Source organism: Cricetulus griseus, chromosome 2 (assembly GCF_003668045.3).
Source record: "Cricetulus griseus strain 17A/GY chromosome 2, alternate assembly CriGri-PICRH-1.0, whole genome shotgun sequence".
In the NCBI taxonomy this organism is placed as follows: domain Eukaryota; kingdom Metazoa; phylum Chordata; class Mammalia; order Rodentia; family Cricetidae; genus Cricetulus; species Cricetulus griseus.
Window position 1 is genome coordinate 32,076,815 of NC_048595.1, and position 27,918 is coordinate 32,104,732.

Here is a 27,918-nt window from a genome sequence, read left to right on the forward strand (position 1 = left end):
ATGTTTGTTCCCCATTTGGGGGACTATTTAGGAAGGATTAGGAGGTGTGGCCTTTTTGGAGGAGGTGTGTCATTGTGGGTGGGCTTTGAGGTTTTAAAGACCCACCCCAGGCCTAGTTCTCTCTCTCTCTCTCTCTCTCTCTCTCTCTCTCTCTCTCTCTCTCTCTCTCTCTCTCTCTCTCTCTCTCTCTCTCTCTCTGCCTGATGCCTATAGATAAGACTGAGCTCTCAGATACTGCTCCAGCACCATGCCTCCTGACTGCTGCCATGATGGCCATGGATTCACCCTCCAACACTCTAAACAAGTCTCCAATTCAATCCTTTGTTTTATAAATTGCCTTGGTCATGGTCTACTGACAGCAATAGAAAAGTAATTAAGACACTATTGAGTGGGAAGCATGAGATTTTCTTGGCTGTGCTGAGTTTGAGGAGCTGCTAGGTCTCACAGGTATCCAAAGCAAAGGTCAGGAGCTCAGGAGTGAGGACCCTGCTGTGGCCCTGGATGCTGTAGCAACAGTGATGGGAGGGTTGAAGCCAAAGAGTTGGCTGATATCAACAAGGGAGACAATCTTGGCAAGAATGAAACAGTCTCAGTGGTCACCTTGAGAGTTCTGACTAGCCTATCTTGTATACAAGCCACCTGTCACATCACCCTGCCCACACCACCCAGCCTGACCCTACAGCTCTGGGAAGCCCTCGGTGGCCACTGTGAACAGGGTAGCCCTACAGGTCCCCACCTCAGCAACAGGCTTTGTATTGCTGCCTTGGTCTGGTCCACAGGTACCTTAGGAACTGGATGACAGTTTGATACTAATTGGGTCACTATAACTTCTAGCCCAAAGCACCCACAAGGCACAGATTAAGTCTATCCTTCATGATGAATTGACTAATTGATCAACTCCCAGACTGAGGGTCAAGAAAAAGGGTGAGTGGAATGTGGCTTGTGATCCAAAGACTTGAGGAAGCCGGACACACGCGGAATCCATCTTTCAGCACTTGGCTTATTAGCTCATCCTGGGAACAGATAAGTTTGCACCTGCATAGATACCATGGAGAAAACTAACCAGTAGCAGGTGCACGGAAAACAGACCAGAGTTCCACCAGTGCTATTGACTGGCTGTTTTAGTTCTCCCAGGCACAGATGCGACTGAGATTGTCCCTCCCAACTCCCAAGGTCTGAGACTTCACAACTCTCCATAGTCAGTGAATGAGAGCCCAGGTCCCAGGAGAGTGCATTAGTGCACTGTTCTGCCCTCCTTCCTTTCTGGACCTTTGCTGGACTCAGTGAGCAGGTCTCATTGCAGACCCTTCTCCAGTATGTATTGCAGTGAAACATGTGTTGGAAGGGTTAAGAAAAGAAAAAGAAGAAAGCACTGAGGTTAAGAAAAAGCCTTTAATGACAACAGGTGATGGGCCTTAAGGATGTATTCAGCATCCTGCAATAGGTCACCCTTGGTGACAGGCGAGACTTGGTCAGTCCTGGTCCCATCCATGAGCTGCTGGAGGTGTCCTCAGATATGTCTCGTTTCCACATTAGCAAATACTCCTAGTGGGTAACACCTACCCCGTGAAAGAAGAGGGTTCACCAGAAGCAGGGATAGGAGGCACAGCAGAGCTAGGGTGGGAGTGAGGGATGGGGTGGGCAGCTGAGCTGAGGGTGGACAGGATCTGATTGTTTATACCATGTGACTAGCTGGAGGAGTGAGGATGACACTTCCCCTAGCCAAGAGCAGAGTGAGGTGCTTCAGATGGAGACCAAGATCTAGACACAGGTGAGGGACCCATAAAGGGAAAGGATTCTTGACATCACCAAATACCACATAGCCCCTCAGATCCCAGACAGTCCTGGAACATGAGGAAAGAGGGCACAGCTACCCAGCCTGGAGCTTGGGACCTGGTGGCATGAGAGCACATAGCCACACGATGGCAGTCTAACCTAACGGCAGGCACAGAAAGCCACGGTTCCCAAGTGGAAAGCAGGTCAGAGCCCCGAAGCACCTCTGGCCCTGCTAGTGTTAAAGGAGCCACCTTTGGTATCGTGGGTGTGCTTCAGGGATGTTCACCATCTCCTGACCCTGTCCTTGTCAAAACCACTTCCTGCTCCTGAGAGCCCCTCTAGCCACTACAAAGTGCCAAACTGGGAAGTGTGGCAGTTTAGTTCTTCACTCCACTTCCCCAGAGCCTCCCATACCTGCCACTGTGACCCCATGAAACAGTCACTTGCAGGTGCTGGAAAACAAGAGTCCCGGTGATGGGCCATGCTGTTGGAGGCTCCTGGAGATTGCTGTCATCAGGACTGTATAGAATTGGTACCACCCTGATTACAACAGGGACACAGACACAGGACCCCAAGACAGACACCATGGTACTTGCTCACAAACACATGGCCACACAGAACACAAGGTACACAAAGAACTTCCAAAAAGTACAAAGTGCCACAAAGACCAGGTGCCCTTCTAGAACCTGGGATGCATGAGGGTAGGGTAGAGTAGGGATGTGTCCCAGACTGGCAAGCTCTGATGCCTGCAGCTTAGCAGGTTCCCAAAGATGAACACCACAGGAAAATAGCCAAGAATGAGACTCAACACAAACAATGAGTCCTGGGCCTGCCAATGGACAGGGCGGTGACTATCGTGAGGGGTGTGTGCAATGACTTTAAGGCACCATGAGAAATGGGATGTGGCCAGGGTGGCCTTGGCAGGACAGAGGCAGCATACCCTAAAGGAAACAGCAGTCCAGACTGTAGCTGGGGACTCTGTGTCACCTCAATGCTGGACTGAGAATCTGGAGAGGATCTGCGGACACAGGGCTGGAGAAAGACCTTGGCTCCTTCAGATCCCCACCAAGGATCCTCGGTGGCATTTGCAAAACAGATGGTCTGGGAGTCCCACAGTGCCTTCTGCACTGTGGGAACCACAGGCACCTGTGGGCACCACACATCCAGGAGCTGCCAGCTGCCTCTGTGTATAGGTGGTGGGAGGTCTCCACACCGGAAGCCAACTGCAAACGAGGCATGAACCTTACCCTCCTTCGAAGATCTTGACCCTCGCTGGCTCTCCTCTCTTGGAAGTGGGAGTACCCTCCTCTGCCTTCCCTTGCTTTTCTTCCTTCTCCACTCTAGCTGAGTCTTTCTGGCTCTCCGTGGAAAGCAGTGACGGGAGGTGCACCTTAAGGGGAGGATAAGACCAAGACTGGTTAACCTTGCATGCTGGGTCAAGTTCAGAAACACACCTGCCCACATGGTCTTCTGCTTTCTCCCAGTTCACCTGGTTTCCCTTCACAGACTCAAGGACTGGCCACAGGGACAAAGTCCCCTCCCAGCTGTATTTTGACCCCCTCTCATGATCTTTTTCTCCCTGAGAGGCACAGGTGCATGGGGATCTTTGGAGATATGTCTAATTCACCTTGGTTACCTTGGCACTCAAAATAGGATAAAAAAGACAAAGAATGCTGAAGAAATAAGTGAAGGCTTGGCTCTGCCTCACAGATTAACTGTGGTGCTCCCACTGTCTGCCCCAAAAACCAAAGCAGCTGACCAGGTTAAGGGCATGGCTGCAGCAAAGAACTGGTCTCCAGCTTCCAGTACTAGTTCACCTGAGCCAGCACCAAAGACCAAGAACCACAGACCCTTAGGACCAGAACCAGGCCAAAGGATCAGAGTATCCATCATCTGTAGAGCAATGAGCCCCAGGGAGACCTGACTCTGTGGGAAGGGCTGACATCGAACTTTTCAGCATTTTCCAGTGTCCTGAGAATATATTCTCTAAATCTGAGGCATGAGGAAGGTACACTTTTACGTAAGGTGCTGGCAAAAAGGACACCTGTCTGGGAACAAGGAGAAATGAGTTCCAGTGCCAAACAGATTGCAGTTAAGCCAGGTTTCCCAACACTTAGATAAATGACATTTTCAGAATGGCTAGGGGAAGACAGTAGCTACAGGGTGACAGCTGTCAGAAGAACATGAACTATAGCCAGGCACAGGTTGGGCAGTGATGGGGTTGGGAGTGATCCTCCCATCACTGGAGACATACAAGTGAAGGTGTGCGGTGGGTTGTAGAAAGGCCTCAGTTTACAGATCACACAGTCATGTTAATGTGTAATATTTGTGGACTTGGGCAGGAAAATTTTGAACAAAATTTGACAATTCCAAAGAAATGTCTGCAAGTTTTAGCTCATTTTAAGAAAGCAGCAGGATGAAGAAATGACTGTCAAATTCAGAGAAAAAAAATAACACTCCTTTGGTCTTCTATGCCTCTGACACCTCTCATCAGGGAGAGGAACAGCTAATACATGCTTCAAAGGGTTTAGGAGTGAGCTCTGGTTCTGAATCTGATCTTTGCCATTCACTGTGTGGCCCCATGCAAGTTACTTAACCTCTCTGAACTTTGATCTCTTTACCTACTGTACCCTAGTTTCCCAAGGTATTATGAGAACAAAAGTAAAGTTTAGTACAGTTTCTGGCATACAGCAGACACTCCAAAAGTTGTGAGTATAATTACGCTAGCATCTTGGCGATAGCTACAGTTTATAGTAGATACAGCAAAAGTAGAAATCCTGTCCAGAGATGTCTGTGGACTGACAAAGACATCAGAGAATAAATTGGGAAGGCAGTTATGAAGAATATCCAGATGAGCGCAGGGCACCTCAGATGTAACTCTCACCCTCATGGTAAAAACAGAAAGTATGAGTGTCCAGAAAGCTGCAGACCCAGGTCTGCTCCCAGTATCTCTGTGGTATCTGGTCAAAGCACCTCTTTGGAATGGTTACTTGTGAACATCGTACATCATTAAATTTGCAATTACCTTTCAAAAATTTCATTCCTCCAGTAACTAAAAAATTAAATAGACATACTTTGAAGCCAGATAGGTCTGAGTTCAAACTCTTGAATTTGTCAAATGTTTGCCCCAGGTCCTTGACAACTTTCAGCCTCTGACCCCAGGTTCCCTCATCTGTAGAATGGAGGTGACATTGCTTTACAGAGGGAGGTGAGCAGTGATTAGGTCCCAGCGTCCAGCACAGGACTTGGCACCAAAAAAGACCACCTGTCACTCCACAAACTCCAGGTATGGTTTGAATGTGAAAGGCCCCCATATCAGCTGGCAATGTCGTTTGGGAAGGTTGTTCAACCTTTAAGAGGTAGACCCTCACTGGAGGATGTGAGTGTCTGTGGGGAGGACCTTGAGGAATTTATAGCCTGGCTCTACTTCTTGTTTAGTCTTTGTTTCCTGAATGTGGAGGCAATGCAACCAGCCAGCATCCATTGCCTTTCCTGCCATGATGAATTGTTGTCATTCTGAAACTATAAGCCAAAATGAATTTTTTCTCCCTTAAGCTGCTTGTGTCAGGGTATTTTGTCACACTAGGCCAGCACAGGTCATGACCTAGCCTTATCTGTGTAAAGTGCTGTGTTCTTATTCAAATTGAAATTGTTGAATTTCAAATTTGTTAAATTAGCTGGGAAACTTGATTGCATAGCTCCTGAAGTAGTCTAGGTCAGAGGCAATGAAAGAATAAATATGAGATGCATTGAGAGCTTACTGCTACTCGGTAGCACAGATGGCTCAAACTGTGAGCATCACTGCGTCCTACAGGTGGAGAGGTGCACTGCAGCCCAGTTCTACGTGCCATCTTACAGGAAAGGGACTATTTCAGGAGCAGTTTGTATCAAATGTGGAAATGGGATGACTTTAAGGGGTAGTAGAGGATAAAAACAGCAAACACAGATAAAATAGGATAAGCAAAAAGAGACTATTAGGGCAAGGGAGAACCCCATGGGAAAGGGCTGGAATAAAGTTTAAAAAAAAATTGCCAAAAGCATCCCACCAATAAAATTTCCCAACGATGTCCTTTGGAAAATTGCTCTTTATCTTGCTGAGACTAAACTTTCTGTTTTACAGTGGAAACTTGTGGGAAAGTAGGGAGACTTTGCTGATAACATTATTCCAATTATGTTAGGAACACAAGATCAGAGAAACCCAATGAACATGTTTCCTTATAAGGTCATAACTCCCAGAGAGAAAAATCTGCACCTCCCCCCAGTTGGCTTCAATTATACAAATTTAGCACTAAGACAAGGTGTCTTTAAAAGCTCAGCAGAAACCTTGCCATTTGATGACTAGAACAAGGCTGAACTTACCTCTGTCATGCGGGGCTTTCGGGAGCTGGATGGCACCAGCCTTCCTGCCTCAGGATGTGGAGCTGTGGCCATGGTGTATGTCTCTTTGCTCACTTTCTGCTTAGATCTCAGAAGGGACAAAGCAGCTTTAGTGGAAACCCCTGGAAGGTTGGGGTTGTACAAACTTATGCACCAACCAGCGTAAACAGAGGACCTCCTATCTGCATGCTGGATGTGATTTGGCTTAATGTAGTTTAAATAGCACCAACTGACATTAGTGGTCGTGTGGAGGCCGGGGAACTGCAGTACCTTCTTTGAGTCCGTACCTTCTTGGAATTTGGCTGGTTTGGGGGAAGTGTCTGACAGAGGCAGAGAGCTAGGGGGTGCCAGGGGAGGAAGATCAGGCTGTTCCTTTGGATCTTCTTTCTTTATACTCAATGGAGGCAGCCCTCTTCGGTGAGCTTTGCTAGATGGTTGAGCATATTCTTTCAAAGCTTCTGAGCCTGGGGCTGTCCCATGAGGCAATGTGGGATGAGAGAGGGGAGAAACTTCTTTTGGGTCAGATGGATCTGAAGGCAAGCTGGACGACAGTGTTTCTGCCTCCCTCCTGCTCTGGCCTTGGCTGCCCACATAGGGCTTCTCTGTCCTCTGCCTGCCCTCCGTACTGGTCAGCACCACACTGCAGGTGCTCACCAGCTCCAGTTTTTCATCTGCCTTGGAAGCCTCTTCCTCCTTTACCCTTTTCTGCTGCTGGGTTTCCATGGTAAGTTCAAGACTGCCAGCGGGAGAGAGGACACGCTTGCTTCCACCGGCTGTAGATGAGCCGCCCTCGAGGCTCAGAATGCCCTCAGAGGATAGTGAAGAGCCTTTCCTTTCAGGCACTCTCAGATACGGTGTCTGGAAACCTCTGCTTTGCTCCTTGCTTATGCTAGACGGCCCAGGCCCAGCTTCATATACATCAGCCACACACACAGTCATCCCTTTGGAGGAGGGTCCCTCATACTTGGCAAGAGCCATACTTGCTGAGCTGCCTTGAGACTGTGTGACCAAGATCTGAGACAAGGTGGTATACATGGCACTCCCATAGGACGGCATGTGGGTCTGGATGCGGACGGGAACAACCAGTGACACCATAGCATCTGGACAGGCAGGCAGGGCCAATGTTGGGGCTGATGTGGGAACCGGGGAGGTGACTGAGGGAGTCACAAGGGGCAGCTGGATGTCACTGCTGTATTCTGTGCTGCCGGAGGGGCCAGAAGATCCTGCTGCCAGAGGGGCCAGGGTGGTTTTGATTGGGGGCAAGTGGCTTTCTATTTCACCAGGCAGCTGCAATGCAAACTGGGACTGTAGAGGCAGAAAATATCCAGAGAGGGTTGAGGAGGCAGGGCATGGCATGGGGAGGAAGGAAGGGGGCTGCCGGAAGGGGATATCTGTAGGGTGAGGTAGGAGCTGAGGGAGATGGAGCTGGCTGGGGTGTAGCACAGTAGGCTGCAGAGGAAGTGGTGGGGCTTGGAACAAGGAAGGTGGGAGTGGGGGCATAGAGTACGGTGAGGAGAGGAGGTTGGCCATTGCTTGAGTGGGAAAGAATTCAGAGGGCTGTTCTTGCTCCTGAGGCAAGAGGTGCTGCAAGGAGAAGAGGGAGACTGGTGGGGGCACCTGGGTGCCAGGAGGTCGGAACACTTGCAGGGCTTCTGTGTAGGGTGGGCTGGACCCCAGGGGGGGCCTGTCCTGCATCTGGCTCTTGCCTCCCGATGGCCCGCCTTGTGTGGTAGCCATGGAGATCTGGGGCACAGAGCTTTTGGTGGAAGGCTTACTGGCTGAGGGCTCCTCACTGCTCTCTTGTTTTCCCTTGGGGGTAGCCTCCAGCTCTGCTTCTGGAGGTCTGCTGAGGGAGGCCTGTCTCACCAGAAAGCATTTTCTTCTTTCTGGCGGAGCAGCTGGGGGTGGTGGAACTGCTACAGATGGTCCTGTTGGGGACAAGCTGCCGTAGTCAAAGGATTTGCTTCGGGTCTCGGTCATGTGTGAGGAATGGGGCACATTGGGGCTCTGCTCAGAGGCTGACCTCCGCATCTCTCGGGCATGCGGGTGGTGGCTGGGGACAGTCAGCATGTGGGTGCCCAAGGGTTTGGAACGTGTGTCTGATGAGGACCCAGGGAGGTCAGCTTTTCCATGATCCTCCCTGTCAAATGAAGCTGTACGGCTGGAACCACTCAGAGAGATGTTGCTCTCCTGGCTTGGGCTTCGAGACAGAGGCGCAGAGGACTCAAAGCTGGACTCCCCTGAGGACTGTGCCATCTCAGCTAAGCGGAGTCTCTTCTTCTTAGGTGGCAGCTTCTCCGCTGGGAGCTGTGCTAGCGTCTGGCTGCGCTGGGGCCACTGAAATTCCTCCGTCTTCTCAGGCTCCTTTGGTGGTGGTTCAGGCTCTGTGTCTGGCCTGTCCGGCTCTTCTGTCACTAGGATCTCTGGAACTTGAATGTTGGGTTGGCGGACCAACCTCGGCTGCAGGGAGTGAGCCGAGCGCCCATGTGGGGCAGGTGGTGGGGATGAGAACTGGGCCAGGGGCTTGTCTTCTTCCAGGCTGCTCGGCTGCTCCAGTGGGTCGGACTTCTCAAAGGAGCTGGTGTGCTGGATGACGGAAATCTCTTTGGACATCGTTCTCCTCTCCTTCCCTGGTTCTGATCCAGTCCCTGGCTTGGGAGTCCTTGGCTGGAAGCTCGTGGGTCCCTCTACGGAGGGAACTGATTTGCTTGGTTCTGCTGGTGACTTGGTGGACTCCAGGGGAAGGTTGCTGCGAGCTGGGTCTGATGGGCCAGGGCTGCCAAAGGTAGGTGGCTCCTCCTCATCCCCAAGACTCTTTTCCTTCCGTCTTTTTCTCAGTGGAGTGAGTTCCAAGGTGGCCCCCAGTTTATAATGCATCATCTGGGACCAAGGCTCAGGCTCAGCCTGTGTCTTTTCCACGTCATGAGCACCTGCAGAGTGGGCTTTTGTGATTTGGAGCTCAGAGCAGTAATACTTCTTATGAGCTTCATAATTATCTCTCTTTTTGTACCGAGCACCACAGATGTTACATTCATAGCTCACGCCTTTTGTTTTCAACCCTTTCTTGGTCTTTTTGGTAAGGTCGCTTTCCTTGGATTCTGGTTCATCAGGAGGCTTTGAGGTGGGGTCTTTGCTACTTGGTCCAGGCTCCTCGGAACTGTACTCACCTCCCAAAGGTAGTTCAATGGCTGGCTGGCGTTTCAGCATCCGTGGGTGGGAGGTAAACATGGGACTGCTGCGGCTGGGGGCTTCGGGGTCAGCAGTGTGGTCATCGAAGGAGTAGCTCCCACGGAAGGTGTGGTGGGGGGTGCTGATGGTGCAGGCAGCAGAAGGCATTGAGTGACTTCTCAGGAGAGGCACAGGGTGCGCGGAGCTGGGTGGGTGCTGGAGGCTCAGCAGTGATTGTTCCGGCTTGGTCTTCTCCCCATGGGACGATAGTGATTCCCGGTAGAGGCTGGATTTTGGGGACTCCACACTGCTGCGCCTGGTCAGGGAACTCCTCCTGGGTTTCACACTGTCAATCTCACTGGTGTCCACCACAGCCTCATTGATGGTGATGAGCTTGGTGATGTGTTCAATCACCTGTGTCCGAGGTACAGACAAAGGCACCAAGCTGGGCTTGTCTTCAGCAGACAGGGGCAGTAGGGGCTGGGTGGAGGTGGATGCCAGCATGGAGGTCCGCTGCCCAATCCGCCCACACTTGCCGAAGATGATCTCTGCGTAGGACTTAGCATTGGTGTTGGGGGGGCTGACCTGCTGCTCAGCGCTCTCAGAACGTGAGAAATACCCAGACTCAGTGCTGCCTTTGCTCCCTGGGCTCAGGAACGTCTGCTCCTCGATCAGCTTCTTCCTCTCGCTTAGGCGGAGTGCCAGCTTCTGCTTGATCGTGTGTGTGTCTTCTGGTTTATGGGTCAGGGAATGCTCCGATGAGGCTTCTGCAAATGGGCTGGAGTCCTCGAGCGATGGTGCAGTGCTTGACTGGGACAAGGAGCAGCGTTCCTGGCTGGAACTCTGGCTCCCAGAGCTGTATAAGCCACTTGAGAGCAGGGGATGCTTAGATTTGGGGAGAACCTCTGTGGGGGGACCTGATGTGGCACCAGTTTCCTCCTCAGAGTCTGTGCTTTCTCCCTCGGTGGGCTCCTCAAACTCTTCCCCAGGGATCCTCTCCATCTCCAACCCAGGGGGGTACATCTCGCTGCTGGAGCCAGAAGCCAGGCCCGCTTTGATTCGGTGGGCATGGGACTTCCTGTGCTTGTAGAGGTTACTCTTGGTTTTGAAGGAGAAGCCACAGGGGCCACAGGGGTAGGGCCTCTCACCTGTGTGTGAGCGAATGTGCTTCTGAAGCACACTGGGCTTGGCGCAGGGCCGGCTGCAGTACTGGCAGATATACTTCCCTGGCTTCTGCGGCTTCCTCTCTTTCTTGTGTGCCTCTTCTGCAGGTTTCAGGGAGACCTGCGAGGGACGGGGCACAAAGACCTTAGGGATGCCAGGCAGGTCCTCGGGAGGAAGGATGGAAGCATGGGATGGAAGGAGCTGGCCCTGCGGATGCAGCCCAGGGGCCACAAAGGAGCCTGAGGGTCCAGGTCTCATGGGGTCAACCAGCTGCCATGTGGACCCCTCTAGGAGATGCTCTGGTTTGCCAGGGGACATGAATGCTGGTGTCAGAGGGTGCTGCGGAAGCTGCGAGATGTGGACTGAGGCCTCGATGGAGGGCCTCCGAGGAGGCTGCTGCTGCTGCTGGCCCGTTTTCTCCTGAGAGCCTTCTCTGAGAACCACCGAGGGGCCCGAGAAAGGCTGCGGGGTTAAAAGCTCCTGGGTGGCACTCTCTGAGGGAGCAGTGGTACCGCTGCCTGGATACGGGGCACTGGAGGAAACACTAGTCTGAATGGCCTCTCCTTTGGTCAGCCGCTTCCGGGGACTTCCATCAGCCTTCTTGGTGCACTTGATGCTTTGTTCAGGATCCATGACCTTCACAAGACTTCAGACACTACTCGGGATTTGGGGTGGTGGGTCGCATTTATGAATAATCCAAGTGTCCCGAGGTGTCTAGCTTTGGCCACATTGGTCAAGAGCTGTGGAAGCCAACCCCACGATGGCTTTGGGGGTTGGACTTTTTTTTTTCTCCAAGTGTCAGTGGCTGCAAGTGGACTCAGAGCAGGTCCTGGGGTCCACACTATTCATATTGGTGTGACATGGCGCCCTACTCTGCAGACAGGAAGCACACAGGCATTTTCTGCCCGAGTGTCTGTCCTGAAAACAGCATGAAAGATGTCAGTATTGCCATTGAGTAGGTTTGATTGGCAGTGACAAGTGGCCCTCACGAGTCCCCTGTGTGCTATGTGAACAGCTGAAGGTTGAAGACATGTGTCTTGTCATCTCTGGTCCTGGTTGGAGAGATGCCCCACTGGATGCTAGGGCAGCTCTGACCTCTTATCCCCTTGAGTTCTGTATTGGAGATTAACAGCTTTGGAGGAGAAATCACGGTCTTCTATGGGAAAAACACACAAAACAAAGGAAAGAGATTTACTGAGGCTGTCCACAGACTGGGCAAATGAGGCTCAGGGTTAAAGCTGGCGAAGACTCCTTAAAGATTAGCCAGACATTCAAGCAGAGACATTCAATTCAGTTCCCCCAGCTCCCTGTGTTCAGACTGCAGCACTGCCTCCACAGAGCCAGTTCTTCTGATGTTGGTCTGATGGGGTTACTGGGGGCTAGAGGCCTGGACTCCTATCCCTGCCCTATGACCCAGTCCCAGTGAGCCTGGGGTTGCCAAGCCTCTGCTGTCAATCTCAAATAAGGGTAAGGGCAGGTCCTGCCCGGACTACTCCTGTGGCCTGGGGCAGAGTACCATGAGGAAATGGACAAGGATGCTGCTGAGTGAGGAAGAGAGATAGTGCTGGAGGGGAGGGGCAGAGGAGGGATCTGAGGATGCTGGGATGAGCTTTCCAAGGTATGATTGTTAACCATTTGTCTCTCTGGCCCTAGATCTGCATGTCCTTGAGAAATATCACTCACTCTCTATCTTGTGTTATTTGGGCAAAGCAGCAAAGGATGGGACATGGCCCAGGGTGTCAACTCAGTCTGGCTGTGACCACCAGAATGATCAAATTTCAGAGCTAGAGGTTACTGTGACGTCATCTCATACACTCTCCTATCTTTCAGGGTGAGAAAGCTGAGGTCCAGCCAGGAAAGGTGGCTCACCAAAGCCCTGGACTCTTGTTTGCTTTTGGTGGTGCTGGGGATAAAGTATGGGGCTTAGCACATAGTAGGCAAGCACCATTGACCACTGAGCCACATCCCAGCCCTTGGTTTGTTTTTTAGAAACAGGATCTTGCTATGTAGCCCAGGTTGGCCTTGAATTTACAATCCTTCTGCCTTAGCTTCCAGCATACAGGGATTCCTCTGTACCCATCAAGGCCTCAGATTCTAAGAAACAATGTTAGCACCTGACCCAGGCCTCTAAGGCAGTTTATCCCTGGTACCTTTCTCCTGGGTTGTCCACCCCATCCTCCTGTGAGGATTTCTGTGTGTCTGTTATCTGTAAGTGTACCCTGCTCCTGGCATCCTGACCAATGGAGGTTCCCTCCATCCCCTGGTAGAGAGTTGAAGAACTCACACACTACACTGCCACAGAGGATGAACAATTCCACAAGGCTCAACCACTTGTCAAGTGCCAGGAGTCAGAGCCTGGTTTCTGCTGTGGGAGGCAGATGACTATCTTAGCTAAACACTGCATCTTGTAAGTTTACTCCTTTTGTGTTTTCAACATCTTTATTCTGCAAAGAGCTTAAGGTAATTATAATAATCTATAATTAAATAATAACCACAAATAACACATTGGAACAAAGAAAATATAAATGGGAGCAGTGAGAGTTAGGGTTGGTAGGGTAAAAAGAGTTTTGAAGAGCCAGTCATAAGAGCTTACAGAATTTATATAGTTCATCCATGCATTTTCATACATGCTTCCTGGAGGGCATGGAGAAAAGGGAAATGTGATGTAGTATAAAAAGGAAGCCATAGAGAGAGCTAACTTCTTTGCAAGAACCCAAGGGCTGCTAGGAAAGAGACTTTCATGTGACACTCTAGTCAGGGGCAGAAAATTATGTAGGTCATCTATGTCTTCAACAACATCCTTCTAGCAAACACAGGTATTTGCCAATGGAAGACCACAACTCCGTAAGGGGTATTTTTCAAGGACTTAAATCTCGAGCTTAAGCAGCAGAGTTCTAGAGATGAGTGGACCACAGGATGCAAAGATTACAGAGTTTGTTCTAAGAGTCACACGATTTGGTGGCAGTGCCAGGCTTGTTCCTGCCTCAGTTATGTTCCCTGTGGCTCTTGTGAGGAATGGGTACTGAAGCATAGTACTCCCTGTTGGTCCACAGGACACCATTGTGTCTGTAGCAAGGAACACAGGGTGTGGAGAGTCTGGATGGCAGCTCTGGATTCTCTATTTCTGCCTGAATTTCCCTGTGGTGCTGGAGGGAGGATGGGGGTCTGGCTAAAGTTGGGCCCCATCCTAGAGGCACTGCCCTGCTTTTCCTATCTGAGTGAAGGGAAACAGAAGTGCCAGGGCTTCTAACCTCAGAGGAGGGGTATGTTGTATGCAGTACAGGGGAGAATTGCTTTCTGGGCTGGGCCTGCCAGCCTTGCTCATTGTGTGTTCTGGGAAGGTGTGGACAGGCCCGTAGGTACTACATGGTAGTAAAGGATTGACTGCTGTTTCTGTCTCTCTATCCTTTGGCACAAGGACCTATACACTCAAGCTGGCAATAAGCATTGCTTCTTTCAGTGAATGGAGATCTCGCAGCATGCCTGGAAGTGGTGGGGTGGGGGGCAGTTGGCAGAGGAGGAAACATTGTCTGGTACTGCAGTTTCCTTCCATTTAGCCTCAAGGCTATCCAGGGACAGGTAGCAGAGGGGAGTGGGGTCTGGTGTGAGTCTTGGGCTGGGGAGAGAGAAGATAGGGTGTTGAGGGAAAGAGAGGACTGTTGGGTCATCAGGTTACTCATCGGACTACTTGCCTGCCTATGCCATTAACTAGCCCACACCAGGGGCTGGGCCTGGTTTCTTCCCAGAGATTCTTCAGGCTCCCAGAGTATAGAGATGGGACCTCTGAACCTCCAGGTCATACCTTTATTCTGCATTCAGAACCCCAGGACCATGATGGGATCAACCAGCCAGGGCCACTCAGGGCCTCCAACTCTAGGACTGGTACCCTTTGTGTCCTGCTCTATTACATTGTAGGACAGGTGCAGGTAATTGTTGCCAAGGCATTGGAAGCACAGTAGGGTATGGATTCTGGACACCTCATGAACCAAGAATTCATCAGCCGTGATCATGTCAGATTCAGATACGATGTGAGCAGGTGTTGGTTACTCTTTAGTAGGACCTAGCTGACCCTTGTGAAAAACACACCTCTTTCCCACTTTTCTTGGTTCTGAGAATGTCTGAAGTGACAGAGAAAAGGACACTTTACAGATAATTAATGAGAACACTATATAAATCTCTAGAACAATGGGCCAGAGTTTCAGAACTTCCTTTCAAGCCATGGAGAGGACAGATGGTTACAAAATAGCCACAAGGTTCATGTCAATTGCCACAGAGGCTATGGTCCCTTAGAAGCCCACTGACAACAGTGAGGAGGAGAATCTGGTTTTCAACAGCTAACTGGTTAACATATCAGGCCAGTCAGCACCCATTCTGGAAGCTTCCATAGGCTTGACTGAGCAAACAAGGAAGCAGTCAGAGCTCCCTGGGGCTAGAGCCATCAAGGTCTCAGGGTAAAGCATGTAACAAACACCAACAGCTTCAAGGCAAGGTGGCCTCAAGCCTGAAAAGAAGTGAGAAAACCCCTTTGATATCTAGTGCTACAATCAATCACATGGCCAGAGCCTAAAGGGGAAACCCTGAGGCTGGGGAAGCCAGGAACTGGGCCTGTCAGGCCAGCTAGGCCACTACCACTGTCAGGGCACCAGCTGGGATCCACTTCAGGCACCAGGCTGAGGTGCCAGGGCGACTGCCCAAGTAAGATAAAGTTGAGGTGAGGTGGAGGCAGGAGCTTCATGGCCAGGGAGCTGTTATGCAAACTTAACCCCAGACTTGGAGGTTCTAACAAGGTTCTTTGCTGGTAATTACCTTACACCACCCCCCAGTATACCAAAGTGTGGTCACAAATTTTACTGCTGGCCAATAAAATATGCTGATCTCAAATTGCCAGGAGAGCAACCTTTCCACTTTCAATAGCTGGGAATCCAGGGTTCAAGGCCACAGGCCAGGCAGGATGTGAGCAGGAAATACTCTTGCTTCATGACACACTGCATTATCAGTGTCCCCTAAAGGTGTCTGTGTGGTGCTTGTGTTCACACTTGTGTGTGGGCAAGACTGAGTATGGCTTCTCACAAAGTCAGATGGCAGCTAGCCTGGGCAGACATGAAGATGTCAGCCTGGAGATTCAGAGTGAGGTGGTCAGAGAGCCACAGAAGGAAGCTAGGTCAGAGTGAGATCAGTGAGCAGCTTGCTCCACGGTGTCCTCCTGCCTCAGATCCCAAAGTAACAAGCTGGCCAACTAGGACTACAGTTCCCCAAACAATGAGCAAAAGAAATCTTTCCTCTTTTAGCCTTACTTCTTTACCTCAGGCATGTTATTATAGTAAGCAGAACTGACTAATAATTAACCTCAGAGTGTAAATCACATGGACCTTGTTTGTTCCTGTAAAAATAAATGGGAGGGGGGGACACTCTTTACTATCTGGGAGACTCTTAAACAATTTCCCTTGGACAACTGACCTCTGACTCTTAATTTTTAAATTCATCTCTCACATAATTCTGAGATCTAGAGGGAGGGTTTTTGATTTCTGAGCACTGATCAAACATCACAATCTGTATAGAGGGGAAAGCCTTTCTGGGAGACCTAGGGACCAAGGAGAAACTATTATCATTGGAGAGGTTGAAGTCTCAGGTGACATCCATGGAGAAACCAGTAATAAGATTCACAGCCATTATGAAGCAAAGATAAAGCCAGAGCTTGCTGTCCTGCTTAGGTCACCCCAGGATACTGACAAAGTGGTAAGAGGTGGTGATGGCATACACCTAGGTTTTCAGTCTGGACTGGGCTGCAAATTCCTGTTCATGTCAGGACTGTTCTTAGGGATTTGAGTAAACCAGCTCATCTATTCCTCACAACAACCCTGCCACAAAGCTGCCTTTGCCATGCCAGTCTTACACATTAGGAAATGGAGGCACAGAATCACAAAGCTTCCTAATAGCAGAGCCCACAACCAAGTCAGGGCCACCAGGTGCCTTCTGCAGTGGAGACCCTGTGGGGCCTGGGCCACGCAGCTTTGCAGACAGGGCTCATCTCTGAATTCAAGTACTAAATCGGAGGGCAAAGCTTGACACTCCCAGCAGTCTTTCTTCCTGCCATGAGGGCTGGCCTTGTTAAGAATGTCTTTGTGTTTTCTTTTACCTGGAAAAGTGTCTACCATGCTGATTGATGTCTTGCTCCTGTGACTCTGAAAAGAAGCTATCATTGGGTCAACAGCTCATCTCAGCAGGGACCTGGTGAAGACTGTATGTCTGAGGCTAATTCATCGACTAGGTTGCCTATTGTTATCTATCTAGTTAGCACACCACCCTCCTAGCTTGTCATTTATTTATATCTGCCTTTTCCAGAAGCATCCAAAGTGATGTCTGGACACCTGAGAGAACTCAGTGGGCATTTGTGAACTTAAGTTGACCTATTTTATCTTCAATGAGCCAGGAAGTGCTAGCAAGTAGACCCTGAGGAAAAAAGAGCTTGTCGAGAGACTGGGTCAGCCTCGTGTCTTCTGGCCACTGTGCTCTGCTAGGACCTCTGCCTGGAAAAGACCTGGATTCCACAAGCCTGCACAATTGTCAGCTTCCAGCAGGCCTCCAGCTGTCTTTTGGCCACATTTTGTTTAAGGGACAGTGGTACAAAAGGCACACATATCCACAAGCTGGTTCTTCTGTCTATCACAAAGGGCAATATATAGAACATGTTACAACCGGGCAGGTAGGGAGATGGCTCAGTGAGTAAGGGTGCTTGTTCCCATGCCAGATGACATGAGGTCAGTTTCTGGAACCCCCATGGTAGAAGGAGAGAACCAAAGTTCACAAATTGTCCTCTGATATCCACATATGTACCATGGTACTCATGTGGCAACACATACATATACATACACAGTAGATAGATAAATACAATGATTTTATAATTAAGAAAAGAACACATGCCCTTTGTGGTGACACATGCCAGTAGGGTTTTCTGAAGGAGGTGGAGGCAGAAGGATCTCAAGTTTGAGGCTAGCCTGGGCTGCACATTAAAAAAAGAGAGGGATAGAAAAAAAAAGAGAGGGATAGAGAACACACAACAGCATTTAACACACAAACACACACACACACACACACACACACACACACACACACACACACACACAGAGGCATGCAGGTGGGTGCATACACATAGAAGCAGACACATTCTATAGTATGTTCACTGATGTTTACAGTGCATCACCACAGTGAACAAGGGAACTGTCTACACTCTTTATCTTTCCACCTGTGCGGCAGTTGGACATTATTGTCCTAGCAGTGGCATGCGGTCATGACCACTCTGTAACACAAAGCTTCACTCATCTGCTCTACCTCAACTATTACATGGACCTTCTCAGTAAGGGCCAGTCCAACTGAAAATGGCCAAAGTCAACTCCAAATGGAAACAAGACCTCAGCACAGCACAAAACTTAAAATTATAAAACTCTTAGAAGAAAATATGCAGAAAAAAACTTGATGGTATTGGAACTAGAAATTTTAAAAAGTACAACACAAAGAAAAAAATTTTAAACTGCATGAACTCAAGATCAATAACTCCTATATGTCAAAAGCCAAATCAACAGGAGGGTGTGAAAAAAACCTATAGAATGAGAGAAAATATTTATAGTTAGATCTCTGACAAAGAACCAACACCAAGCATATATAAAGAATGCCTACAATTTAGTAACAACAAAAGCAAGTGCTTCAATTCCTTCGAATGGCCAAGAACTCCAACAGACATTTTCTTTGAAGATCTACAAATGACCAATAAGCACAGGAAAAGATGTCTACTACATGGCCAATTGTTAGAGAAAAAGATCTCAAGCTTAGAACCCAATACCATCTTACTTATGTTAGTTAGCAACACTCTATCAAGAAAGGAAGAGTGTGAAATGGCTCAGTGGGTAAAGTGCTTGCTGAGTTCAGGTCCTCAAAACCAGTAGAGATGTCAGGCAGGCTGCCTGAAATCCTAGACCTCACAAGGTGGAAACAGAAGACCCCCCAGAGCAAGTTGGGGCTAGCTAAACTAGTTCAACATACAGGCTCTGGGTATGATCACAGTGGGAGTGATCAAGAAAGACACCTGACATCAGCCTCAGGCCTCTACATGTACACATACTTGCACATACACATGTGGCCACATACATGTGGACACATGTACATGTGTGCATACATCCACACACATAAAAAGTATTGACAAGAATGCAGAGAAACTTTGAAATTGTTATGCACTGGTGGGAATAAATGATTCAGCTTACTATAGAAAACAGAGGGGCAAAAGATTAAGCGCAGAATTATGGGACTGGAGAGATGGCTCAGTGGGAAAAGGCACTTGCTGCCAAGCCTCATAACTCAAGATCCATCACTGGTGTCCACACGATATTAGAAGAAAAGTGACTCTTACAAGTGGTCCTCTAGTCTTCTCATGCATATATTCATGTGTGTGTGTCTATGTGTTGGAAATCCAAACTCAGCTTTGTGATGTAAGCATTTTACCCACCAAGTCACCTCCTGAGCCCCCCCCCCCAAATAGCAATGCTTTTAATAGGAGCAAGAAGGAGCTTATCTCAACAGCCAGTCCACACATGCTATGAAGTTTTTCTTTGTGACTATTCTTTTAGGTTTTAAAATGAAGTCTTTAATCCACTCTGAGTTGATTTTTACAGATGTGGTGTAAGTAAGGATTCCGTTTCATTCTTTCATATGTGGCTATCCGGTCCCAAATCTACACTGTGTATTCTTGGTGCTCTTGTTGAAACACAGTTGACCATGGATGTGTGGTTTTATTTTGGGATCTCTATTCTGTTTCACTGATCTATATACCTAATATGATACTACTTTGATTATTGTAGCTTTGTAATATAATTTGTAACTAAGAGGTGTGATAGTTCTAGTTTTTTATTCTTTCTCAAGATTTAGTTATTCATAGGGTTTTTTGATTCTATATGTATTATAAAATTGCTTTCCTCTTTCTGTAGGAAAATGGGTTAGTATTTTTATAGGGTCTAAATCTGTAGATTGCTTTGGAAAGTATGAAAATTTAATTGTATTAATTCTTCCAGTCCATGAACATGAGATGCTTTTCCATTTGGGTCTTCAATTTTTCTTATTTAATTTTTGTTTGTTTGTTTGTTTTAGTTTTTGATATATAAATTTTTCCTCTCTTTAGTTAAGTTTATTCCTAAGTATTTTACTCTTTTGTGTAGTACTGCAAATGACATGTTTTCCTACTCTACTTTTAAGATAGTTCATTGCCAGTGTATAGACAAGTAACTGATTTCTGTGATTTTATATATTAAAACCTTAATAAATTTATTATTTATAATAATAATATCTTATTATTGTTGTTGTTATTATATATGTGCATGTTGGGGGAATGCCATATATGGTATCTGGAGGGCAACATTGTGGAGCCGGTTATCTCCTCCAGTTTTACATGGGTTCTGAGGGATAGAACTCCGGTCTCTGGGCTTGTGTAGCAAGCATCTTTACCTACCAGATGAGGTAGAACAGTGTGTGTCTATCTGGACTATCTGGTCTACCTGAGGCAAAACACTATGCATCTATAAGAACTATCATGTCTACCTGAAGTTGAACACTGTGTAACTGTGAAGTCTACCTAGTTTGCCTGAGGTAAAACACTGTGTACCTATGATGTCTATCTGGTCTACCTGAAGTAAAACACTATATGCATAAGGTCTATCTATGACAAAACACTATGTAGTGTATGTCAGGTAGAACACTGTGTATCTGTAATACATAAGTTCTATCTTGTCTATCTGAGGTAGAACATTGAGTATCTGTGAAATCTATCTGGTCTATCTGTGGTAGAACATTGCATCCGTGAGGTTTATATGATTTATGGTGCTGTCATTTGTTTATATTTCACTTAAGTATTGAATCCATGATTAAAAGTGGTGTATTAAAGCAAGTAAAGAGAAAACCAACATGGTTACTCATTAGGGAATTATACATTAAACTAACAACCTATCTACCAGAAGACCTAACTACATGAAACAACCAAATTGGTACCAAGGATGTCAAGGCTCTGGGCCAACAGAACAAACACTTCATGTACTACGTGGCTGGCAAAACCTAATACCAAGCACACACCCAGAATTTCTATTCCTAGGAATATATCCTATCAAAACATATATATATATATATATATATATATATATATATGTGTGTGTGTGTGTGTGTGTGTTGTGTGTGTGTGTGTGTGTGTGTGTACTAAAAATAATAACAAAAACACTCATAACAACTTTGTTTAGCAAGAAGCTGGGAACAACTCAAATAAGAAAAACAAATTTAATGGATAAGTAAATGTTGGTATATTCACACAAGAATTATTACATAGTAACAGGAAAGAACAAAGCAGTGCTATAAGCATTAAAAACCTAGGTCTTATAGCAGCAAGTGAAGGAACTTGGGCACAATCGACTACCAACCAGCTGTATGATTACTTCTAATTACCTCAATCATTGGTAAAGACTGCTTTATGGTATTACAAAGCAGGCAAGTGGTTAGTTCTCCCTCTCTCTGCCTTTTCTCTCTGTGTGTGTTTATGTGTGTGCTTACTGGGAAGCATCTTTCTGGGCTGACAGAAATGTTCTATACCTTTATGTAGTTACATATATATTACACACACATACATGCACATACAAAAACTATTATAGGCTTATGCTTATGTATGTATATAATTTTATGTATGCCATACTCCATGTTTTAAAAAGCTATAGACTTTTCACTTGTAAGTGGGGGTTGGTGGGGATTACAAGCATGGCTTTCCAGAGATATAACCAGACACTAAAGAAAAAGTGGGATTGCACCAAGAAGAAAAGGAAACTAGTATAGGCAAGGTCAGAAGACAAGGTACTCCAAGTGTGAGAGGACAGGTGGTTCAGCATGGTGAGCATATTGGGTGTTGGTTCAGTGTTGGGTGTGCATCAGGTATACAGGGTTCAGGAGCAAGGCCAAGGACATGGATGTAATCATCTTTCTCTCTGTCTATTTGAATGAACTTCCCCCCATCATATGTTGATGGAACCTCATCATGATGCAGCCAATGTTCAGAATCACAAATGCATCTGGATAGCATCAAGGGCTGATCAGAGAGCACTGTGTGGATACAGGGACTGTTTCTTCTGTGATTGTTAATTTCCCCAAGTACAATGTTTTCTAATTCACAGAATTGAGCCATCCTCACTGAATTCTGGTTCTGAATCTCAGGGGAGGTTTGCGTTGACCTTCTCCCCCAGCTTTCACCCAAGTTATGCTATGAATGATGACATTTACACATACTCTCTCTTTGCACCTCGTTCTCCCATCTGCCTTCACGTTTTTATTATATCTGTTTACACTGTCTACTGTCACAACATTCACTTCCATATTATAACTTAGTCTATAAATTAATTGAAAAGGAGAATCCATTAAACAACTTAATGAGAAGTATCTATCATTCATCCCCTTGGGAACAGTTGGTGTCAATGGGCCTAAGTAAAGACAAAGTAATTCTATCGCAAGGAAACTTTGTCACAAAAGTTTGTATCTTTCTTCATTTACTCCTTCAACCTCACAGCATTATAGGTTTAGATTCTTAAAAAAATGTTTTCGATTTGATGTTGGCCAACTTTTCCTGGGCATGGGGCCTGCCCTGGAGTGTAGTTGGTGTAACCAGTGATGCTCTATTGGAAAAAAACTGATTTTCCCTACCACCCGGGGCCCTGCTGACACTTGGACCCAAACCCATGGCCATGTCTGGGTCCGTGGCCCTGCTGCATGGGGTCTGTGTTGATGGACATTGCCTGTGTTACCACAGGGGTCCTTACAAACCACATGTTGAACCATGTGTTGAAGTACAAAGGCTGTGTTGAGCTGGTCCTGCCCTTCACTGACCTGGAGAGAGCTAACACTCCCCTCACTGGAGAGCTGGCCCTGCCCCTTGCTAGACCTGGGATACAGACCTGTATGACCCAGGCATGGGAGAACTGACTCCACTCCTAATAGGAGAGCTGTCCCACACACACTTGGGAAAGGTAGCCCCCACCCCTTTACCACAGGCATGGGAGAGCTGGTTCTGTGTCCCTCGCCTGAGAGGGGTGGTCCCAGCAGCCCAGAATGACCAACTCAGCTACCACCCAGGCAGGCATCCAGGGCTTTGAGTTGGCACTCTCCAACATCTACCTCATCTCTGACCTGCTGGAGTAAGTAAGGGGACTGGTCCTTCGGAACCATAACCACAGGATCTCCATGACTCAGGGTAATAGCAGGATATTTGAGAATATATTACTCAGTGAACATTTGCAAGTAAAGCTGTTTGGACTGGAGGGTATACATTGCATGACACACAGCAGCTCCCAATGCCACTAAGACAAATGAAGAGGGGATGGAGAGGCAGTGGAGAGGTGAGAAACACAGAGTAGCAAAGTGCCTTGGCTTTTTGTTTGTTTGCTTTTAATTTTTAGTTAACATTCTTATTTGTATTCTTTATTTATATTATTTCTCTTTTAGTTTTCCTTTGGGGGGGCTCATGCTACAAGGGTGAAGGGCAGATATGAGAGACTGGGAAATGAGTGTGTTTGGGGTGCATGATGTGAAATTCCCAAAGAATCAATACATTTTTTTAAAGAGCACTCAGTGTTCTTGCAGAGGACCTGAGTTTGATACCTAGCACCCTTAGGAGACAGCTTAGAATTGCCTGTAACTTCAGTTAAAGGGGATCTGACTTGTTTGGCTCACAGCCTCCGAGGACACTTGCACTCACAGGCACGTACATGAACACAGACACAGACATACCATATCATTAAAAGTAACAAAAGTTAATAGTTTAAAAAATGGATGGAACTAGAAAAAATCCTGAGTGAGGTATCCCAGACCAAGAAAGACAAACAGAGTATGGGTATGTACTCACTCATAAGTGAATATTAGCTGTAAAATATAATCCACAGACCCAGAGACACTAGGTAACAAGGAGGGTTCATGAAAGGATGCCTGGATCTCCCTGGGAAGGGAAGTAGAAGAGATTTCATGAGTGGACTGAGGGCAGGTGGGGTGGGAACATGGATGATCAGGTTGGGAGGGGGACAGAAGGGAAGGGTCCTGGAAGAGACTGCTGGAAAGGGAAGGCATTTCAGAGAAGCTGGCGAATCTCCCAGGAATCTATGAGGACGACCCCAGCTAAGACTCCTAGCAATAGCAGATACATAGCCTGAACTGGCCATCTCCTGTGACCAGATTGGTGTCTAGCCCAATTATCATCAAGAAGCTTCATTCAGCAACTGATGGAAACAAATGCAGACCCAGAGCCAAACATTAGGTGGAGTTCAAGGGATCCTGCAGAAGAGGGGGAGAAAGACTTGTACGAGCTAGAGGGGTCAAGAACACCACAAGAAAACCCACAGAATCAACTGACCTGGTCTCGTAGGGGCCCACAGCAACTGAACCAACAACCAGGGAGCCTGCATGGGACTGACTTAGGCACTCTGCATATACGTTACAGTTGTGTACCTTGGTCCTAACAGTGCAAACAGGGGATGTCTGAGACCCTTTTGCTTACTTTTGGGACTCTTTTCCTTATATTGGGGTCACCTTGCCCATCTTTAATACATGGGGAGTGCTTAGTCTCACTGCAACTTGATATACCATGTTTTGCGGACACTCATGCTCTTTCCGAAACTAAAACAGAGTAGGAGTGGAGAGGGGGATGGTAACCGAGTGGGAGTAGCGCTGGGACGAGAGGAGGGAGGTGAAACTGTGGTCAGGATGCAAAATAAATAAATAAATGAATAAATAAATAAATAAATAAATAAATTTATATAAAAAGACAATGGAGGATTGGAGAGATGGCTCAGCCGTTAAAGGCTAGGCTCACAACCAAAAAAAGAAAATGGAATAAATGTTCACCATAGCTAAACATACTAATGTTGAATTGTTTTAGGCTTCTCTGATGTGGAATGGGCTTTCTTTGGTCTTTACCCCTAGCCATCTTTCTCATGCTATTGGTTTGCTGTTTGGTGTTCTCCCTATGGCCCATGGGAGGCTTCCTATCTTGTTTTCAGAGCTATCATGATGTCATTCTTTCAAAAATACCTTTCTAGCTCATCCTGATGATTCCTAGGGAGAAGCTAGAGTTCTGTCAGTGGGGACACCAAAAGGACAGACGGGACTTCTAATGGAGAGGCATCATTTCAGAACTCTGTAGAGTCTACCTCATGGTATACCTGATAGTCCCACACCTGGGTCTCTGTTCTCCTGGAGCCTGATGGTCCACGGATAGCATCAGTGATCAGACTCCTCAAGGTGCCTCAGGCTTCTGTGTAGATACCTGACAGGCTGGTCCTCCCCTTTCTGTCTCAGGGACAGCCTTTGGAGGAAGCCTGTTGGTCAGTCCCATCCTTTGCCAGCCACAGGAACTGAGAGTCAGTGTGCTGTCTACACTGAGTATCCCAGGGGAAGGGTTTCATCCCATGCTCTACACCAATGGTTGTCAGCCTTCCTAATGCTGAGCCCCTTTAACACAGTTCCTCATGTTGTGGTGAACCCCAACCACAATGTAATTTTGCTACTGTTATGAGTTATAAATATTTTTGGAGATAGAGGTTTGTCAAAGGGGTCATGACCCATAGGTTCAGAACCACCGCTCTCGAGGCTGTTCAAGGCAGAGTTGATTCCCAAAGATGCCTCATTTTAGGACTCTGTAAGGATTGTTTTAGGCAGACCTGACTACCTGACTCTCTTCCTGAGTTCTCTTCCACGGGGCTGTATCTATAACACCCCTCTCCATTCTGTCTCCAGTCTGTAAATTTCGGAGTTCTCCCAACATAAGCTTATACCATTGGCTAATATGCCCTTCCTCTCTCCTATACATGTGGCAAACTCCTCAATGTCTTAACTATCCATTTGCTAGTTGATCTAATATGTCAACGTGGTTAGGTCACGGTCCTAGGTACTTGATCAAACATTATTCTAGAAGATTCTGTGAAGTTATTTTTTTCAGGTGAGATTAACATTTAAATCCAGACTTTGCATAAAACAGAACACCTTCCAAAATGTGGATGGGCCTTAGGAATCAATTGATCACCTTAATAGGAAAAGGCTGGCTACTCTAGAGGAGTAAGTGACTGCCAGCAGACTGTCTCTGTTCCCTGCAGGGCCTCCTGGGGCCAGATCTACAGACTGGACTATAGGAGCCAAGTCCCCAATGTCAATCTCAGCTTCATTCCCTCCTCCCTCCCCCGCTTTCTTCCAGGATTGTTTAGAGGACTCTGTCTCAAGACAGTGTCTGGCACAGTTGGTGCTGTTAGAATCTCAGGGGCTTCTCATTTGCTTTTTTTTGTCACAAGCTACAATTTATTTTCAATTGTCCCATTGCCAATGCCAAGCTTAATTTTGCTTACCTATATGGTGTGCGTGTCCCTATCCTTTTAGTTCCGTTTCCAGGAAAACTCAGGCGCACACACTATCCCAGTCCTCACATTTCCCACTGAGCTTCCCTGAGCTTCTGACATCTCTGCTCCCTGGACACAACACCCCTCTCTTTTGCTTCTCACAAGGTGGAAACTTTATTTCTTCATAGGCTTTTCTCTCTTCGAGTTGTGAGTTCTTTTAGTAAAAGAAGCCTGTCTCATTCATGTCCCTAGTGCTTTGCAGACACACAGATGGCATCTATCAAAGAAGTGAATGAATCTGTGAGAACAAGAAGTTTGAAGCTGGTGGCTGACAGGGATTTTCCAGGGTGGAGAGAGGAAGCTCCGATCCATCCTCTTAAAGGCGACACTGTAGAAAGGCCAGGGACAGACAAGAAGATCAATTCCTGTAAGCCAGCTGCATGGGGGCAGCTAGAGACAGGACACTGACAGCTGACAAGGTGGTGGGTGCCTCAGGCCTCACACTTGACTGGCCTAGTGTCTCTAAACATAGTCTTGTAGCGGATTCCATGGGCCAGGGCACAGCCAGGCCAGTTCCTTGAGGGCCATGGGACTTCAGTTAATCTCAATAAATACTGAATTCCAACTTTATTTTTGGGTCAGGAATTCTCACTTCAGGCCCTGACCCAGATCTTCCTGTTTTGACAACTTCTTAGGTCTAGAAGTCCTTGGGGACAGGCCATGCCCTCCAGGAGCAGTTCTCAGCTATCCTCCAATCCCCTGCTCTATCCTTATGGGGCAGGAGGCTAGAGTCCTGGATGGTTTTCTGAGGGTGTTAAAAAAGGTCACACATCCCTTCTCCACTCAAGTCAAGTGATTTTTGAAAATTCCTCCCTGGCAGAAGTCCACAGGCTGTGGATGGGGCTTGGGGCCAAAGATGTACACAGTGGGAACTCTCTCTTTGTTTTCATTGCCCCAAGCACAGACTGCTGGGTGCCCATTACATTACGAACAAGTGAATGAATGGATGAACACAAATGCCCACAGCTCCTCCACTACAGCAGGCCCAAGACAAACCAAGAGAAAAACAAACAGCCTGTTGGGAAAAGCCTGGTGGTTTAAGGAAGATGGATTTTACCCAATGGCAAACTGCAGAGCAATAGGGACAGTAACAAGAGGGGCTGGCTGATATGAGCCAGTACTCTGTGAACCAAGGAACACTTGGTCCTCAAGTCTGTGCAGTAGATACTGTTTCTCAGTCTGTTTTCCAGGGGAGGAAACTAAGGTAGAAAAAGTCACATGTATCTCATCATCTCCTCACAGCACTTAAACAAGGGAAAACTGGGGTGCTGTGTGAGCACAGGAGCTAGAGACCCTCATCCTGCAGGTGACTCAGTTAGGCCCACCCTCAGGGAGAAAGAGGGTGCCATGTACAGTTGGATTCTGGGGCCTGATCTGCTAAGACATTTTGGGTCCTGCTTATGCCTGGCCTGGGTTACCCCTGTGCTTATGGGCACTGATGCTCTGGCTCTCTGGGCTCTGTGCAGGAGCTGTGATGCCTCATTTTCTTGTCTATTCTCAAGATACTCTACCCAGTATGTCCACCCCACCTTCCATCTTCAAGCTTTCCCCCTCTTACCTCTCTAGTGCACTCTAGGCCCTCTCCATTTTCTGCCTACTTTCAGGGGTTCAGTACCCCCTCTGACAGCTGCCAACTATTAATTCTTTGTCTAGCTCAAACCAACTGGTCACCAATTTCTCCCTGAGGCCACCACTGTCCCCCTCCTCTACTGTGATGGCCTCAAGCTCCATTTCAGATGACACCAATGATCATCAGAGTATTCCCACCTTGAATTAGTGTAGTAATTTAGCTTTCACAGCCTGTCTCATTGTTTCTATCTAAATTCATCCCTGGGAGGGAACCAGCTGATGACAACTTCATCTGTTCCTGGACTATAAGCACATTGTCTAGACATCACGTCATGATGGATGAGTTCTTTTGAACAGCTTCCCTCACCCACCCCTGAGGACCCTTCTCACCCATTGTACAGATGAGGTGACAGAGGCA

At 47.5% G+C, this 27,918-nt stretch overlaps 1 protein-coding gene across 2 annotated transcripts in view; it reads right to left on the minus strand.

Moving 5' to 3' along the window:
* Hivep3 (HIVEP zinc finger 3) overlaps positions 1–27,918 on the minus strand; it is a 109,314-nt gene that overhangs the window by 28,992 nt on the left and 52,404 nt on the right. For both annotated transcript variants that reach the window (XM_027399128.2, XM_027399126.2), the window contains exons 3-4: positions 6,136–11,641; positions 3,024–3,166 (exon numbers count right to left, since the gene is read on the minus strand). In XM_027399128.2, the coding sequence (XP_027254929.1) occupies positions 3,024–3,166; positions 6,136–11,118 (5,126 nt within the window). In that variant the 5' untranslated portion in view covers positions 11,119–11,641. The remainder of the gene's footprint in view (positions 1–3,023; positions 3,167–6,135; positions 11,642–27,918) is intronic.